General features: G+C 43.2%; 1 protein-coding gene across 3 annotated transcripts in view; it reads right to left on the bottom strand.

Annotated features, from left to right (window-relative positions):
* The window catches only part of Enpp6 (ectonucleotide pyrophosphatase/phosphodiesterase 6), a 96,948-nt gene that overhangs the window by 45,371 nt on the left and 31,748 nt on the right, over positions 1 to 19,829 (bottom strand). For 2 of the 3 annotated variants that reach the window (XM_036166837.1, XM_036166839.1), the window contains exon 2: positions 16,424 to 16,603. The exons of the other annotated variant lie outside the window; for it this stretch is intronic. In XM_036166837.1, coding sequence (XP_036022730.1) covers positions 16,424 to 16,603 — 180 coding nt within the window. The remainder of the gene's footprint in view (positions 1 to 16,423; positions 16,604 to 19,829) is intronic. 3 annotated transcript variants of the gene reach the window in all.

Genomic DNA, 19,829 nt, shown 5'->3' with positions numbered 1-19,829 from the left:
TAATTGGTGACATAAAGGGGATTTGGCTATCCTAAATATTTTCATATGGCTCATTCAAATTGACCTCACTTTTGTAAAACAAATGTCTGTCCTAAAAAACCAAACACTGATGTTTTAGTGATAACTTTCCAACTTCTTTTTAATATACCAGTTAGAACACCAAAGTTCCATTATGTGTATTTATTCATTCTCCAGCTGCTGGACACTCATTTGTTGGCAGTTTTTAAATTGTGGATTATGCAGACATAAATATTTTCACATATGCTTTCTGGTTCATTTAGGGGAGCGTTCCTGTTGGGATATGTCATGAACAGAACTGTCAGGATTGGGTATTATGAAATGGCTCTGCTCCCATTGGCACTTCCTGAGATAACATTGTTCTACTCCTATCAACATTTGGATTTGATATTTCTTTTTAAAATTAGCCATTTTCCATTTTAGTGTGTGTAGTTAACCAGCAGTAAATTCTGTTAAAGTGAGTGGATGCTCCCCTTCCCTCCCCCCATAGCAGCCACAGCCTCATGTGTCCTGCTGTAGTTACATTAGCCTGTGCCATGTGTGGCTGGGGCCTAATGACCATCCCATAGCTGCTATCAAAACGGTGATGACACACAAATATGCCTGGCTGAAAGAGCAAAGTAAAATGAGGAATTTTGCAAAGAAAGAGGGTTTAGAGTTTATCCTGGAAGTATTGGTTTTGTTTGGGAAGCACATCTCTCCTATGGAGAGCCTCCACCAGGGAGGGGCCAGAGGGGCTGAAAACTGCATTGGACTTTGAGTAACTAAAATGTGAAAGGGCTGAAAATGAAGGTGGATTTAGCCCAGCAGTAGCACTGGCAGATGAACTGAACAGCCATCTGCAGCCCTTCTCCCAAAGGAAGACTCTGAGGCAAGAACAGGCCCACCCACCATAAAAGAACTCCCGAGGATGAGAAAGATGTCTAGGCCATTGGGTGAAGTTGAAGACTAGATTGCTTTGGAGACCCCAAGATGTTAGAGATGCCAGAGCCATGGGTTACCTCTGAGGAGAGCTGCTAAGACGGAATGGAACCAGTTCAAGAGAAAGAAGTGTATTGCAGTCAACAAAGATAAAAGGAGTTGGAGATCTGAAGAGCACTTTGATATCAGACATGGAGATGCAGAGTTTGGAGTTTTGGTCTTGCTTTAGCCCAGTATTTCCTTACTTTGCTCTCTTTCCTCCATTTTGGAATGGTAATGTATATCCTATGCCATTATATGTTGTATATATGTGATCTGCTTTTTTATTTTTATTTTACATGGGATTACAGTTAAGAGACTGCACAAATCTCAGAAAAAAACATTTGGAACTTTAGACTTTTAAATAAGTTTGAAACTGTTGTTGACTATGGGAACTTCTGAAGTTGGACTGAATGTATTTATGGCTACAAGCTTATGGGGGTCAGGGAGTGGACTGTGGTGATTTGAAAAAAAAAAATGATCCCCATGGCGAGTGGCACTATTAGAAAGTGTGACTTTGTTGGAGTAGGTGTGGCCTTGTTAGAGGAAAGGTGTCTCTGTAAGGACGGGCTTTGAGATTTCCTATGCTCAAGCGATGCCCAGTATGGAACACAGTTCACTTCCTGTTGCCTATGGATCAAGATGTAGAACTCTCAGCTCCTTCTCCAGCATCATATCTACCTATACACTAATTAAATGTCTTTGTTTTATAAGAGTTGCCATGGTCATGGTGTCTCTTTAGAGCAATAGAAACCCTAACTAAGACAATATCTACCAAGATAACACCCAGCAGGCATCCTAAAGGACACTATCTGGGGAATAAGAATTAGGTAGAAGTAAACAAAGGTGAAAGTCTTCATAAACACAAAGTTGAGTTTTGAATAATCTTTCTCCCTCATTATACTACAGATGGGGTGTTCTAAGAGACATTCATAAGAAGTAGTGCATGCTTTCCAGAAAAACATAACATACAGAACATGATATGATATCTATAAGTTTTCATACCCAGTATGCAACATTCAACAAAAAATAAGAAAATAAGTATTGACCACCATTCCCAAAACAAGAGAAATAAATTAGACAACAGACTCAACTCTACAACCAACCCAGATATTAGTCATGCACTTCAAAAGAACTATTGTACAAAGAACAAAATGGAAGTTCTCTAGTAAACTAGAATATTTTTTAAAAAAGATAATTCTAAGATGGAAGATAGTCATCAAGGCCAAATATGGAGAGGCAAAAGACAAAAAGACAGAAAGTAATGTAAAGGACACATAGTGATAATGTACAGGAAAGGAGAGACAGAATGGGAGAGAAGTGATATTTGAGAGAAAATGATTAAGAAAAACTTTAAACTAACAAGTGACCCTAAACACATATTGTAGAAGGGCTATGACTCTCATCCCAGCCAGCCGTTCAGGAAGTTGAGGCAGGAGGATCACAAGTTGAAGGCCTGTTTGGGCTATGTTGTAGTTTCATTTCTGCTTCTATGATAAACTACCACAACAAACTAAAGCAACATGGTGGGGTAGGGCACACAATTCCAATAGAGTCCATTATGAGAGGAAGTCAAGGGAGGAATTCAAAGCAGCTAGTCCATCCACAGTCAAGATGAGAGAGAGAATACAAGCATGCCCACCTTCCCCACTCTTGCTTAACTCAGGGCCCAGCCCATGAAATGGTGCCACCCATATTTAGGGTGTGTCATCCCCCGCCCCCTCAATCCTCACAGGTATGCATGCCCCAAAGCCAAATCAAAGCAAACAATTCCTCATTAAGTCTCTTTCCGGATGATTCTGAGTTACAATAAACTGATATTTAAAAGTAGCCATCCCCGGCTACATGGGGAGTTTGAGGCCAACCTGGGCAAGTCAGCCAGATCCTGTTTCAAAACAAAATAAAAAATAAGGAACCATGGTGCATGGGAAAGCACTAGAATCCAGGAAGGACCTGTATTCAATTCCCAGCACAACAGACAGAGAGAGAGTGCTGTGTCAGGAATGAGAGGAAAGAAGAGATGGGCTCCAGAACTGTTGGAAACTAAAGATGATGAGGGAAGCTTAACATTGGCCAGAGAACGCTGCTCAAACCAAGTACAATAGGAGTGACAGCAGATGTGTTGGCATGCAGGGAGAGAGTGGGACGGCAGCCTCAACACGATAGAGCAACCATCAACCTAAAACTCTGGAAATGCTCTTCCAAAGTGAAGCTACAACAGAGATGTCTAAGAATCAAAACCCAAGAGAATGATCATGAACTAAGCCTCTGAAACTGTAAGTTAGCCCCCATCAAATGTGTTCCTTTAGAAGAGTTGCTGTGGTCATGGTGTCTCTTCAGAGCAATTAAGAATCTTGATGAGAAACACACCTCCCTCTCAGGTCTTGGTGTGTGTGTGTGTCTAATCTACTACACAAGCACAGATACATCAGCTGTTCAGTATCTAGTTATGCCTAGAGGAAAAAAATGTTTCCAAACTACTTAGCATGTCTTTGTACCAAATAGAACCCCAAATTCTAACAATTTTTAAATATTAAGAACATGACATTTTATTATAAAGACATTTCTTAGTTCAAGGAACAAAGAAGCTTTTAAAAGCTAACATATATCCGCAGCTAAAAATGACTAATCTCTTGAATGAGACCAGTTCAGAATCAATATGGTTTCTCCTTGTTTAGTCTGAGTGCTAAGAAAGTTGTTCACACAACTACATGGTTGGAACTAGGATTCATTTGCACCAATGTAATTTACTTTTTTAAATATCAAAATGTGATCCAGCATGAACTTTAAAACAGTATTTCAGTTGACAATTCAATTCAGTTTTTCTTAAATATCTTTAAGAGCAAGTAGTAGCAACTACTTACTTTTTCATTTACTTTCCAAATACGCTGGTATTTGAGCCGTGGATCTGTTTGGTGCTGGAAGATTTTATGCACTGTCAGGAGAGCACAAAGTGCCTTAGTGAGATTCTGGGTGAGGGATATTCTTTCTTATTTAAGGTAAGAAAAAGGCATATACCGATCACAATAATTTTAATACCAAATATAAAACTTAGGGGGGGGGTCTATAAAACACTCCATCAAAACTAGTCTTGTTCTTGGAGCTGCTTGGGAACTCAGTTTGAAGAGCTCAGAAGTAGGAAAGAAAAGTCATAGTACCAAAGTGTAATGTCCAGAAAACAACAGAACATGAAGTGGTGTTGGGATCTGGAGATGAGAAATGGGTTATGACTGACAGTCTACCTTGAGGTCATGCACAACCCAAGTTCTGTAAGCACAGCAAAGAGAAATAACCATCCCCACAGGGCCAATTGAGCATTATCATTCAAGGTCAGAGATCCAGACAATGGAGCAAGAAGTCCTACCCCAGTTGAATAATGTTCTGAATGCAAGTCCAAGGGTGCCATCAGTTTGGATGAAAGCCACATACCTCCATATGCCTCACAAAATGAACTGGGTAAGTAGCCAACTAGACAAGTCTGGGGCAAGGAAATCCTTCTTCTCTATCAGTCTACCATGGTCTTTCCTGAATGAATTCTCAAAAACAAAAACATTGCACCTTACTGGGGATGCTCAAAGCCACAAATGAGTAAATGGCTAACAAAGGAAAGCCAGGGAGCAAAAGACAATGGCCTTGAATGGAACAGGGTATAAATGAAACCACTGGTTTCGGAGAGAGCAGAGTTAATTACTGCTAGGTGGGTTTGTGTGGGTGCTTTGTTTTGTTCTCTTTGGTCTTTGTCTGATAGGAATCAGCAGACTGGAAGAGGGTGTTGTGTGGACAGCTCTCTAATCAGGAGTCTGTGGACTCCTTCTGGATCTGCCACAGGCTCACTCTGGGATCTGTGAGTGTGGGCAAGTATTTCTCAACTTCCAGGCTGCTACCTCCAGGCCTGCTTCGTGGTTACTCAGAGAACATGGAATTTGTCCACTGCGGTCACCACAGGTCACCTAAGTAGGTCTGAGGGAAGTATGAAGCATGGTCTGGAAGTCAGTTTTTGTTTTCATAACAACCTTGAGGACATGATCTCTCCTTTTCTTCCATCCTTTTCCTCACTATTACTAGTGGACTTTGAAGGGAATTGTCCTTAATTAAGGTACATTCATCAAGACCTACTCTTGTTCTTATTAGAGCCTAGCTTCTTGCTGAGTAGTTGCACCTTGTACTACTAAGTATTCTGATAAGAATATAAATAGTAGGAACAACTACCGGGGGCCACACTATATTTGTGCACTTTTGCCCTAAATATTTTAAGGCAGTTTTTCTCATCTTTCATCTATCAGAAGATTATTTTAATATACTTATTTTTTTCACAACAAGGCCTCATTACCCAAAATAAACAATCCAAACAAATATGCAAATCCAGTGTGGACGATGCGTCATGTAGACACAGCATCCTTGTGGAAGGAAATATTTCAAAGCAATACCCAACAGGCTTTCATCAAACCCTGTTCTTTCATAGCTGTGAAAACAAAACCCTCAGACAGAAGTGAGTGTCCCAACGCCTCTCTGTGGGCCAACCATCTGATCTCCTAATTCTGGTGCTTTTCCATCGCACACACTGTTTTCTTCAATGCGCCTGGCTTCCTAGCAACTCTCTCCAAGGACCACCAACCCGAGACCATAAACGTCACATTTTTCCCAGCTTCCTAGAGCACAGGTCTCGCCTTCCAAGTGGAGTTCCCGCTTGCCAACTTTGACACATCTTGTAACAATAACTCCTGTGAGCTGCATTTTATGTGATGTGAGGCAGGTGTGCAACTGTTGAATACATGTCTCAAGAGAGCTTATTAAAGCAGCTAAGCCAATTAACTCTCATAGAAACACGCAACCTTTTCCAGGAAAACACATCTGAGGTACAGGAGCTTGTGGGAACAAGTCTTGGGAGGGAAGCATGGCCTTTGATCTCAGAGACCCTTTCCCCAGGGCTGGCCTGGTCCCAGAAGGCCAGAAGAACTATCATAGGTTTCTTCTGATGTCAGGGGTATGGAGATTGGCTGTGCTGTAGAAGACTGGCCTTGTGTACAAAGTGAGAGCAGGCTAAGGAGGACAAACCAGATGAGAAGCAGCTCATCTGTGACACTTGAGTCCAGGGGATTGACAAAAAGTGCCCAATTGGGCATAAAAAGTGACTAACAGGAAGCCAGGGTGAGAGAGTAAGCATGCTCCACAGGGCCAAGGCTCTGCTTACTAGGCCAAACAGGTCAGAGTTGGCTTTAAATCAGGAAAAAAGTCCTCTAGACCAGGGTCAGGGACTATCCTCCTCCCCAGGGGAACAAGATGAAGATAGAGCAGCTTCTATGAGAGTCATAGCTCCTGAAGGCCCCTTGGCATACACCAGAAATAGCATCTTCATGTCTGAGGCAGTTGCGTCAAGAATATCTCACTCATAGGACTGTGAAAGGTCTATGTGACTCCTCCCTACCAGGGAAGCCTGCACTATGTGGTGATCCCGACCAAAGTCTCCTTCCCTAAGGAGACCTTTGAAAGAGAGAAGGCTGGACTTACTTAGAACAGAACATACCAGTGAAGCATTTTCCTGCACAACTCACTTGGGTTCCTGGATCTCTGGCCCCTGATGAAGAGATTCCTTCCCATCCCTCCCAATTCAGTCTGTATCCTCAGGACCAGCTCAGGGCAATTTGCAAAGGATTTGGAGCCAGATAGGATGGATGGTGACTTGCTTGCTTCCTGGGTTGTATGTTCTTGGAGTATCGATTCTCTCAGCTATTCCCTGAGCTAGGGAGCGAGATGGACAAGGAAACATTTCCCTAGAATCCTTTCCAGAGACCCCTCCAGGAAGAGGAATTATGACTGGAGCACCCAAGGCAGGCTGATGCTCATAGCAGTCTAGTGCCTTTTCCTGGGTACCCATGGAGATGGGGCAGCAGACCTACTGTGTTCCTGAGCGCCAATATAACATCAACATCTGGTCTGAGCCAGATGAAATCAAGGTGAGAATGATCCCCAAACTCACAAATTCACAGGCTGGTAGAATGCCTGGAACCCAGACATAAGTCTGGGGAGAAGCTATCAAGCGCTGAGGATGATGCCTGGTCTTGCAGCACATGCATTCCTTTCCTGGTCAGTCTCAAAGCCTGCAATCCTCTTGCTAGCTCCTCCTTCAACTTAGGCCAGCACAGGGGTGACTGAGTATTATATGGCCTGGGATACTGCAGCAACAGTACTTGAAACTTCCTGGTCAGGTTAGGTGTGAGCAAACGGTGCTGGAGTAGCAGAGAGGGGGTTGTGTGAGTGCTGTTTGTGGTCGTGCTGTGAAGTGATTACTTTTTGCCTACCTGGTGATACCATCAGACTCTAAGCTGCTTGGTAGCAGGGGTATATAGCACAGCCAGTCTGTATTCTGTGCGTCAGGAATACAGATCACACAAGAAAGCAGTCATGGAGCCGGGCGGTGGTGGCGCACACCTTTAATCCCAACCCTCAGGAGGCAGAGGCAGGCAGATCTCTGTGAGTTCGAGGCCATCCTGGTCTACAGAGTGAGATCCAGGACAGGCACCAAAACTACACAGAGAAACCCTGTCTTAGAGAGAGAGAGAGAGAGAGAGAGAGAGAGAGAGAGAGAGAGAGAGAGAGAGAAGAAGAAGAAGAAGGAGGAGGAGGAGGAGGAGGAGGAGGAGGAGGAGGAGGAGGAGGAGGGAAGGAAGGAAGGAAGGAAGGAAGGAAGGAAGGAAGGAAGGAAGGAGGACATTAATGACTAGTATACCCAAGTGATTCCAAATTTCATTTTTAGTGATACGTTTTTACCAAATCACTCCAAGCTACCCCCTGCATTTCCAACATGCAAACCTCTAAGGCATAGCTGTGACAACTGAGGGTAGTGAACACAGATGGAAGATCTCTGGTAGATGTCCTCCAATACATGGAGGCATTCCTCACTGTAGGTCCTTAGAGGCCAAGTGAATCACTTCAGAGTATATAGAGTGACATACAGTTTAGTTGAAATAAATTTAGAGAAAAGCAATTTGACTGAAAATAATTTGATCAATACACAAATTAGATCAAATCAGCTTTATGTACAATTATCCCTCAGTTTCTATAGGAGGAAAGTTCCAGTTCCCTTTAGAATAATGGTGTAGAATATTATTTTAACTAGGCAAAGATGTGGTACATTTGTTTCTGCTGCAGAATACTACTTTAAATGCATCAAGATGTGTTACTTTTGTTTGTGCTGCATATGTTTAATTATGTAAAGATGTATTGCATCTGTTTTACCTTGCCTGCCTAAGGCACCTGAATGGTCTAATAAAAAGCTGAGTGGCCAATAGCTAGGCAGAGAAAGGATAGGCGGGGCTGACAGGCAGAGAATAAATAGGAGGAGAAATCTAGGCTCCAGAGAAGAAGAATAAGAGAAGGAGGAGAGAACAAGGGTCGCATTCAGGGCAAGAAGCCGGACACACTCCAGCCAGGCAGACATAGAGAAACAGTGGAAATAAGATATACAGAAGTAAGAAAGGTAAGAAGCCCTGAGGCAAAACACAGATGAAGAGAAACAGGTTAGGTTATAAGAGCTAGCCGGAAATGTGCCTAAGTTAGGCCAAGCATTCAAAACTAATAAGTCTCTGTGTCATGATTTGAGAGCTAGTTGGTGGCCCAAAAGAAAAAGCCTGGTACAAGGTAGCACAATACTTGCTTAGGTCCCTACCAAAAACTGGTGAGTTACTCACATTTAACCTATTTTCACCTTCTGTGAGCTTGCCATCATCTACAGATCCCAGGTAATGCCCAATACAGTGTAACTATGTACATGTTCCTGGAAGGTGACAAATGATGTTGAAAAATGTTTAGAATATTTAGAAATTAGTTGGAACAACTGGAATTGCTTTAATCTAATCTGGATATGTTGGAGAAATTTACAAGCTATGAAATTCAGAGTCTACTGGTGATGTCTCAGGAGTTAATTGCATATTCTGTTTGCAATCTCTATACAGTTTAATGACCTAAAACAGCAGTGATGCCCACTGCTCTCCTGAAGTCATCCTGCCCATTTGGTCTTTGTACACATGTCTGTGAAGACGTTTCATTTGGTATCACCTGCTCAGAGAAACTGTCCCAATCCTACCGGATAAGAACGACATCATTCTTCCCTCTGCTATTCTTTTCCTGACTCTGTCCTCTCCTCTTGTCTCTCAAGCTACACATCCCTTTTGGTTTCCTTTTGGGGCTCATCTTCCTCTTTCTGGATCACTAAAAATGAAATTTTCTCAGGGCCATGTTTGAAATTAGTTGGAACAAACTGAATTGCTTTAGTCTCCCGCTGGGTGGGTGTCTTTATACTCAGAGCTTAACTGACCTCTACCACACCAACAAATGGATCTCCAACTCTCTTGTTTGAGCTCCAAACCTGCCAGTTCACCTCTCAGAGTAGACTTAGAGGCAATGCTCCTCCACCTCCAAGTCGTTAGTCTTTTAATTTCAGTAGAAAATCGCCATCCAGATAGTTCTATAAGCCGGAAACTTAGTGTCGTGTTTATCGCTGACTGACTCCTCAACCCCAAATCCAATCCACTATTAAGTCTTAGCATTTAATTTATAAATATGTCTCCCAAGCAGCAGCACCTTCAATAACTTCCTGAACTGTCCATCTCTATTCATCTATTTGCTTTAACATCTCCATTCCATCCTGCACTTGGCAGCTGGAGAAGTCTTTCTGAGATGTGGAATAGTGTTCTGAGCCTAGGCTTCTCCTTGCCTCATCCACATCACATCTAGCCTCCCTCTTTCAGTCTCTTGAAACACACCCGAAGGCATGCTCTTCCTTCAATGTGTGTGCCCCTTCCTGGTAGCCTCCTGATTCCTTCTCCTTACTTGTCTTCTTTCCTGTGAACTTACCTCTTTCTCCAGGGCCTCCTTTGATAACCTTCTCAGATGATGCCTTGTCCCTTACTAGATGGACGATATACATTGTTACATCTTTCATAATTGTGCTTCTCTATATGTTTGAGTACTGCATAACCACCTCTCTCATCTTCTGGAGAGTAAGCTCATGGCAGGAGGGCATAAGTGAGGACCTGTGTCCATTTTAGTTCCCGGCTGTCTTCTAGGAGCTTATTTTATAGCCACAAGTCACATCCTTTAGAGATGCTTTACAAGGGAAGAGCTTTGCCACAATTTGTGATTAAAAAGAACTGCAGCCCTGGAATTTTCTTTAAGACTTTCTGCTTGAACATAAAAGATTCAGCAGAGAGACTATAAGCTCTTTTGGCCACGCTATCACCTTACTGGATTTGGTTGGACAACTGTTAAAATTTTAAGGGCTGGAAGAAAGGCATCTGTGAGCAGCAGTGCCAAGAAGTGTTACCATGAGGTCTCCGCAGTAGAAATGGCCAATGCTTGGGAGTCCTATAGAATGCTCTGGAGGATCACTTATGGAGACAGTCTCATATTTGGAATGGGGAATCTGTAATCTTTCTTTTTTCCTGACACAAACCATCAACATCAGTGCTGGGGAGCTTGCAAAGTTCCAGTCAAAGGAAATGATGCAATGTCATACCAGCCTAGAGTCTAACAGAGTTTTGATCCAAGCCTACCCTTGCCAGAAAAGTTAGTGACAGAGCCTGCATTGGATACTTTGATGGACTTTTGCCTTGCTTATATCATATTACAAATAAAATCCATTTTATACCACAGGTATGTACATGCTACTGCATCAAAAACTATTTGCAATTCTGCTGCGTTCTCATGTACTACATGGTCAATAATTATAAATGCAGTGTTTACATATACATATATATTTAAAATGTAGTTATTATTGTAAAGAGAGAGGGTGAGAGTGCACCAAAGCATAAATATGGAAAATAACACAAATATCTAAAGCTACTTTGAAGGACCGATTCTCTCCTCTCACCTTTACATGAACTCAGGTCTCCAGGCTTGAGTTACCTCCCCAGACGTGGATATATTTTTCTCAGAAAGGAACCTGTCTGCCTTTTCTTCTTCTTCTTCTTCTTCTTCTTCTTCTTCTTCTTCTTCTTCTTCTTCTTCTTCTTCTTCTTCTTCTTCTTCTCCTTCTCCTCCTCCTCCTCCTTCTTCCTTCCTTCCTTCCTTCCTCCCTTCCTTCCTTCCTTCCTTCCTCCCCCACCCCACTCTCTCTCTCTCTCTCTTTCTTTCTTTCGAGGTTATGGAGATTAACCTAGAGCCTGGCACATATCAAAGATGTTCTTCGCCACTTACTTATTTATACCCTCAATCCTCAAAATTGTAGTTTTCATCAGTTTCCAAAAGAAGTCCATAGTTACCAAGTGATGGAGCCAACAAAGTACAGACCAAGGCCTTTTCCAGTTCTAAAATGACATTCTTCTCAGAGACTAATGCCAAACTGGTGACGGTATTGGAAAATCTAGTGACCATTCAGATTGTTTTTATTTGTGTGTCAAATCTGTAGTCTTAAATAAAAATAATGGCAATTTTTATCCAGATATTTGGTGTAGTATACACAGAGGCAATGGTGGAGTTATAATGTTGGTTCACACTTTTTTGTGTGTGGTGGATGCTTGGCTTCTAATTTGACCTGTGCCCAAATGACATGCATCTAAGGTGAACTTGACAGAAGGGTATCAATTTGACACCATGGCAGGGTAGATGAAGGTACTGTATGTGACCCATAACTCTTGACCAACATCTAGTATGTTCCTTTTGCTAATTCAAATGAAATCACTATGATTGTAACTGCCCAAACTGGATCTGAGTGGAGTAGAAGCTGCCTACAACACTTTTCTAGAAAGAGAGAGAGAGAAGGCTGGTAACCATGTGTGTTTTCCTCATAGAAAGTAGCTTATTGGTCTAAACACTTGAACAGAACAAGAAGAGGCAGTGGCATTGAGCCAAGGCACACCTAACATCATCCTAGGGTAAACGGGTGGTTTTGTTCAAGTCTTCTTGGCAGCAGGCTGTTGAAAATTAACAGCAAAGTCCATAATGAAGGGACACAGACCTGGAATGCCAACCCTTAATAGGCAACTAAAGAATAAACTTAAAACCTGTTGCCACCATAAGGTAGGACTTGTGATATGAGGAGCCAAATGTTTTTTCCATATACAATCTTATCACCTGCCCCAATTCTCTGACTTCTTCCTCAGGACAGCCATCTACCTTTGAGTTGTTCTTCAATATCAACTGAAGATATCAACCATCTTTCTGCCCTTCAAAATAGGATTTCCTTGGCATCAAAAGGTAAAGTTTGTGACCAACATGTAATTAGTTCTTAACCGTTTTGGAGCACCGGTGGGTGGGTCCCTGTTATACTGTGTCTGGCTTGTTTCAGCCTGGAACTCTTTCCTGAGACTGGTTTCCTCTGGTATAACTGAACGGCACCAGTGGGCAGAGCTTTGATGGCTCTGTTGACAACTATTAAATGTCCTGAGATTTGGGCTGAGGGAGGGTGGACTCTTCCCCGTCACTCAATTTTTCACCCGGTTGCTTTATCTACCTGACAGGAAGGCTTGAACTAGTGCCATTTCTAAGTTACACTTGTAAACATTGACTTAATGGCAAGACTCAAAGTGTCATAACACAGCTCCCCGAAGCAATGAAGACTGTCCAGGCCTCACCGAGAAGTCTGTGCAATGTCCCATCAGGAGGGGAAAAGGGAACAGGAGGTAGAAGGAGAAAAATATAATCCAGGCATGTTTAGAAGACGCCCGTGGCGCTTCACTTAATCTTGTAGAGACAAATGAGCACTTGTTAGGTCGCCGTCTGAGGCTGGAAGGCACCAGGGAGGAGAGAGAATGGACAACCGTGACCATGACTCCCTCAGCCCTTTATTGGCAGGAATGAAGGGGACTGGGGTATTGCAGCCTGGGCTGGGCAGCCTGCACTCAGAAAAACCTCAGTGGGGTACTCGGTTTCGAAGGACTAGACAGTGTCTAAGGAACAACAGACTTTTCGTCTCATTTATCTGAAGGCCTCAGTCCAGATCTTTGGCTAACCTCCATGTGGGTCACTGAGGAAACCTCTTTTCTTCTCATTGTTAACTCCATAACTGCTAATCAGGCCGTTTTACCGTGCCTATTAGCTGTTCAACTATGGCTTGTAAGGCGTGATGGCCCCTTCTTACCCATAAGGTAAGGTAAGGTTCTGGAGGAGGAATAAGATATTGTACAGGGAAATTATCTTTGAGATTCATCACATATTCAGTGACATATAAATTAAGATTCTCCCAGATGAAAGGAAAACAATGCTCTCTAAGACTACAGTAAGAGCTTTGGAATATGGCCACTTTGGGATTTCCTCCCAGCTTGCCATAACACTGGCTTCTCTGGCTATACCTACCACCATTGATAGGGCTGCATGCAAACAAGGCCTGTGAATGTTGGTGTGTGTCAGGGGTGATAGTTGTGCAGGTAGTGCCTTTCAAAACGTTAAGCATTTAAGGTCCACAGTAAAAACAACAAAGCCAACCAGATACCATGGAACATGACTATGCTGTATTGTGGCAATATTCACTTGGTGGTCCTTCGGCCAATGACAAGCCAGTTGTCATAGTCTTTCTGTGCCTATGCATACAACCTCTTGCATTCATTGATAATAATGTTTCTAAAAGTAACCTTAATGCTACGCAAAGTGTTCTTTTCTGTTTTAGACCTCACCATAACGGGCTTAAATCTGAACTTGGCCCTTTAGACAAGCCTCCCTAGATTGGCCTATACTTCTTTAATCTAACAACAGTCTTCACAGCCCCCGTTGGGTCTCTGTTTTAGATAAAGGAGTGCCCCCTAAACTTTTATGTTATGGTTTGAGCCACAAATGTTCCCCTACAGAGTCATGCTTTGGATGCCCATTCCCATGGCACTGTTTGGGGATGCTGCAGAACCTTTAGGAGACAGGACCTAGGTGACAGTAGATCACTAGGAGTTGGCCTTTGACAGCTTTAGTCTGGTCTCTGGTTCTTGTCTTGCTGTCTGATCCCTGGTCTACTGTGATGTACGTGGCTGTTCTCTGCCATGGGCTCCATGAACCATAACATTCTACTCAAGTGCATGGTGCCAAGTGACTATGGTCTTCAATCCTTGAAACCAAGAGTCAAAGGAAACCCTTATTCTCTTAAGTAATTTCTGTCAGAAATATTTGGTCACAGTGACGACAAACGTAACTGATTCTTCCTCCCTTGATCCAGAGCATCTCATGTCAGTCTAGGTGACTGATGGTTTATGCACAGAATCCCTGGTGTCACTCTGAATTTACCCCTGTTGGTGGAATAAGCCAGTTAGTTCTTCGGCCCAATTTGCACTTAATGCTGTGTGTGCTGGCCTTCGTGAGCCTCCCTGTGGATGCTTGTCCCTGCTCTGTAACAACTTAAAAGGTTGCATCACAGCTCAGCAGTGGGGCTGCCTTCTGCTGTGTCCTGTGATCCTTTGAGATCTGCAAAGCACCCTGAGCATCTCTCCATGTGGCCACCTCCAGACAGTATCCACCCAACACCCTCGGTGCAGGCCATCTGTGACTCAGCTCTGGATTAGTCATTTTTCCCTCCACTGTCCCCCACACTTGTCAGCAGCCCTCTCCCATAATCCATTGCACTTTTACAATTCTCTCATCTGTTCCTGCTCTCCCCCCATCCCGCCCCAGCCCAAGTCAGTGAGATCTCTGCTGCTTTTCTCTGCCTCCCACCAGGCTACTGTTCATGTATCCCTGCATTTCCTTTAGGCTTTTACCAATAGCTGGTAAAATGATGATAAGAATCAGTCTTACAGCATTGGGGGAAAGTGCCATAGCCATGTGCTTGGAAAAAACATAGTGTATGTCACCTGCCGAAGGAATGAAGCCACTGTAGCAAAGGTATCCTTGTGTCAACATTGAATCCCCTCATACTTTTACCTGTGTGTGTGTGTGTGTGTGTGTGTGTGTGTGTGTGTGTGTGACAACTCGCTGGAGTCTGTTCTCGCCTTCCAAGATGTGGGTTCTGGAGATTGAATTCAGGTCTTCTAGTTTGGTAGCAAATTCCTTTGGCTGCCCCTGAATCTTCTCATTCTTAATGATTCAATGGACAGGATGACCGTATCCACCGGCTTTCATGGTAGCCAAGACAGATTGTAGCACCACTTACTTCATTATAGGAAAATAGTTTTGCTTCCAATTATCTAGGTGTATCAAATGCATCAACAGTAAGAGGAGTCCTCTAAGTCATTACCAAACAGTTGTGAGTGCTTTGATTTTCCATTTTCAATGCTGTGAGGAAAATTAAAGGTGCATAGAAATTCAAGATATGTTGGATGAAATTCTCAAAGAATAAATAAAAACATTCTTTCTAATGTCTAGAATGTCCAGAAATGGTATTCAACTCCTTTGTAAAAGTCAGTGAGCAAACTAAAATTGATTTCTCTTCTATATTGAAAATGTTGTACATGAAATTCAAGTGTATGACACCGTAGTAAGGGACCAGGAAATGACATTGTACCTGCAGATACTACAGAGCTGAAGCATTCAATTTTTAAGATGTGCCACAGAAAATCTTTGTCATTGATACATCTGGTAGAGGATTACTATCCAGGATATACAAAGAACTCAAAAAAAAAAAAGCAAGAAGAAAACAAGCAACCAGCTAATAAATGGGATAGTGACATTAACAGACAGCTCATAAAAGAAAAATACAAATTTGGGGGGGGGGGAATCAGCCTCATTAGCTATCATAGAAATATAAATAAAAATGCACTGAGATTCCATCATATCCCAGTCAGAATAGCAGTCACCAGGAAAACAAAGACAAAAGAACAAATGCTCGCAGAGGTGTGGGTAAAAGGGAATCCTTGTGCTCTGCTGGCAGGCATGTAAGCCAGTCTAATCCCTCACTCCTGAGTGTTGATTCAAAGACTTCTAAGTCTTATCCCAGAAACCCGTGCGTATCAGTTCAATGCAGTGTGATTCACAACAGCTAAGTTATAGAACCAGCCTGGGTGTGCAACAGCAGAGAAAATAAGGAAATAAGGAAAAGGCAGCATATATACAAGGTGGTTTCTCTGTCATCTGTGGTAAAATGGATGCACCTGGAGACAAATGTATTAAGCAAAGTAAGCCAGCCTCAGAAAGACAGAGATCATATGTTTTCTCTCATGTTCTGTCTCTGCTTTTTATAGTCACAGAAAACCGTGTTTATATACATTAAATAAAAGTAAATTATCTAGGAGAACAAAGGAGATTGGTGTTAGAGGGGAGAGATAATGGGGTAGAGAGAGGGTAATATAGTGGGCAGTGAGGGATAGAGGAGGGAATTCTTTCAATATAAAATATATGCCTTCAAGAAAAATTTAAGTTAAATTTTAAAAATTCCTAAAATTTTTAATGAGCCCTTAGAACATGGGTATTAAGTGAAAATCCCATATTTCAACCAAAGCTTGGTCTTTGAAGGACTTGGCCTTATTTTCTTGGGCAGACTTCATGGTGTTTGAGATTTGGAAAAGGGGAGGGGCTTGGAGGTCAGCACATTCACCTGGCCAGTAATACATGTAGACTTTCCTCCTGGCCTTCATCAAAGTGATCCACAATGGTTCCGACCCATTCCACCAGAGCGGCAAAAGGCTGTCTTTGTTGACCCCGATGTCAAAGGACTTGTTGCTTCTGGAATCCCACATGTGGTTCCCGATCATCTGGTGGACCTCACAGTGGCGGCCTGTGGGGATGAGGGAACACGTGGTCACTTTATTCCTTGTTTTTCATCTTTGTTTAATCTGATTGCAAGAGCTTCTCGTGTTCATTTAGGAAAGAAAGTCCCACAACTTGTCCTTTCCTTAGACGATGCCATGGGGACAAACAAGAGAGCCACCATTGGGTTTGAGGCCAGCCAGGTCTCCACACCAGGTTCCAGATCAGCCAGAGCAGTGTGATGAGACCCTATCTCAAAAATAAAACAGTTCTCCGATAGTTGATTGAGGGTGGGATCCTTTGCACAAAGCTAAGCCTTTCCAACCGCCCCATTTCAAGTTACATTGAGGAGACCAGTGAGATGGTTTAGTGTGTAAAAGAGCTGGTCACCAAGCTTGAGAAGCTGAGTTCGATTCCCAGAACCTACATAGTGGAAGAAGAGAACTGGTTCTCTCAAGTTATCCTTTGACCTCTGGTCCTCTGTGAGTGACACACACACACACACACACACACACACACACGCACACGCACACGCACAAGCACACACGCATGCACGAACCACATTTTTTCTTAGCCTGAGGGCTACATATGCACCAGTCTGGAAAGAGTGGATTCTTGTGACTTTGATTCTGCATCCCTTCTAGTCTCCTCCCATAAGATCGGGGATCCAGCTGCAAGGAACATGATTCTCTCCTTTCTTGGAAGAGACAAGTTACTGCTTCCGTGGTAAACAATAATCCACCCTATAACATATGGAACCAAAGAGTGCAAAACAAACTCCATTTGGGGGGGGGGGAGCAAGAAAACACCCCTCCACATGGAGTGAGGTACCAAAGCGAGGGCTGGTTCTGTCGGACAGAGCTCCATCCCAGTGGAGAAGCCAGAAGTGAGAGTCGCGAGCGCTGGGACTCTTTGGAACAATTAGATTAAATTATTTATTTTAGAGCAATCTGTTACATCTTTAAAGTTAAAAATAACACAAACATTGGCAAGGGCATCAAAAATCGCTGCAATCTGAGCGAGTCATTTGGCACAGGGCGGGAGGGGGCAGGGGACACACTTAAGCAAGTCTTACAAGCAAATGCAGTCAGAGTAGTGTTTTATGTTTGTTTGATGTTATTATTTCTTCTAGACTCCCAGCCCCCGAACCCCCGTTTTTTAAACAAAAACAAAGAGGAACTACCAAGGACAATTTTGAAACACTGAACACCAAAATGTCTAAAAAGGGGAAGCCTGCTCTCTCACAGAAAGCCAGACATTCCAAAAACCATGCTTTACACATGAAGCCCAAAGATCTAAACAAAAGAGTTTTCCCCCAAAGCTGTAGCATTAGTATTTTTATCCCCACTAAGGGTTTTGCTTATGAACTAATAAAATTTCAAAGTGAAACAGAACAGAGATACTAGAATCATCAAGCAATTTCTCCTCGGTTAAGGAATTTGACTCGCACTAATTGAACACACACACACACCTATCTACCATATACTGTGATAAGCATAGAGAGTCAAATGTGAAGCATGGTCTCCATCTTCAAGTAGTTTTTAATTTAATACCCAGCAGAGGATCTTTGCATAAACGAGACCGGTTTCCAGGGACCCAGGAAGCCAGGAAGGGGACCAGATTGCAGCTTCCCTTCAGCCTCATGACCATCAGTGATGTCCCTGTTGCTAAGGAGAAAGAAGAGTATGGTCTGACTAGTTCATCAAGTAGAAACATCTTTCTTCTTGATTCAAAACGTTTAGTTCAGGAAAGTTGAAGCCCATTAAGGAGCCCCCACCCCACCCCTCCAGCAAAAGCGCTTATGAGTTCTTCCTTTAGAACAATGAATTCAGACACTTATCTTCTTCATGTCTGTTCGCTCATGTTTCCACGAGGCAATCGTAAGAATAGACACTGCAAAGGTAGTTCACAGAAGATGCTCAGTGTCAAGAAGCATAAAACAATCAAATTCAATTTCTAAAGTAATTTAAACAACCGCCGAACGCCAAGTCCCAGGGCAAGCCCCTCTGCCTTCGCCTCCATCCCCAGTGCGCAGAATCCGGAGTCCAAGCCCTCCCACCTTTCATTGGCTCTCTGCTGTCTAGCTGAAAAGTTAGGACGCTGTAGAGCTGTTGTGTCTGGATTGAGAGGAGGGAGGCAGGGAAGGAAGAAGGAAGAGAGAAAGAGAGGTGGGGAGAAGGAGAGAGGGTATGCCTGGAGAGCCTTTCTGGGGGGATCCAGCCATTCCACAAAGAACCACCTCAGATTCAGCTCCGAGCTTGGGTTTTTTGGTGGACTGTCCTTACTGTTCAAAGGCTGAAGAGCAGGTGCTGGGCCAGTCCCCAGGATTAGCCCTTCCTTGCAGAAAAAGCTGCCTTTCTGAAAGCCAGCAGGAGGCTGGACGCCCCTAGCCCATCTGCCCTCTCTCTCTTCTCTCCCAGCTCAGCTCCCATGAGCACAGCGAGGCTGGTCGCTGTGCTTGGAGCAGCCTGATCCCTGACTTCAGCAGATTTCTTTACCTAGCCTCCCTCTTTTTTACAACTCATTCTTGCGATTTTATTGCAGGTGCGTGTGTGTGTGTGTGTGTGTGTGTGTGTGTGTGTGTGTGTGTGTGTAAGTAGTAGCTGTGAAAACAGAACAGAACAAAACAAAACACAGTGTACCGGCTTCACAGCCTACAGAGTGTTTCATCTCCATCTTCCTGCCTGACCCATATCTATTTTTATACCTAGGCAGGGCTTGATTTTTTTCTCCGGTTTGAGCTTTCCATGGAGCCTTGCTATGGCTGGCTATCTGGAACATTTACCCAAAGCGTTAGGAGAAACTTTCTGCAGCACAGTTCTCAATATTTTCCAGTAGCGATGCAAAGTCTTATTTAATGTGTTCTGATGCCATGGCATCCCCAGAGGCTTTCTGTATTTCTACTTACTACTGTGGAATTCGACAGCATTCACATGACACAGGAGAAAAGAGGCTCTGTGAATTGTACCTGTCACTGGTGGTCACCAGAACTTTCTCTTGGCTGAACTTTACCAGGCTCCTCTTCCTCTGAGCCTTCTATTCAACCATACCTGACTTCAGCTTCCCTCTTATGGAGTCCAGTTTAAGCAAGAATACTGCTACTTGGTTTGGGGAGAAACCCACTCCCCCATTCTCGCTTGCTTCCCAGTTGTGATAAAACACTGGCCAGAAGCAATTTAGAAGAGAAAGAAAGTTTGGTTCATCATATAGCTTCTAGGTCACAATCTGTCCTTAAAGGCAGTCAAGGCAGGAAC

Source organism: Onychomys torridus, chromosome 17 (assembly GCF_903995425.1).
Source record: "Onychomys torridus chromosome 17, mOncTor1.1, whole genome shotgun sequence".
NCBI lineage: Eukaryota > Metazoa > Chordata > Mammalia > Rodentia > Cricetidae > Onychomys > Onychomys torridus.
This window is presented reverse-complemented; position numbering and strand designations above follow the sequence as displayed.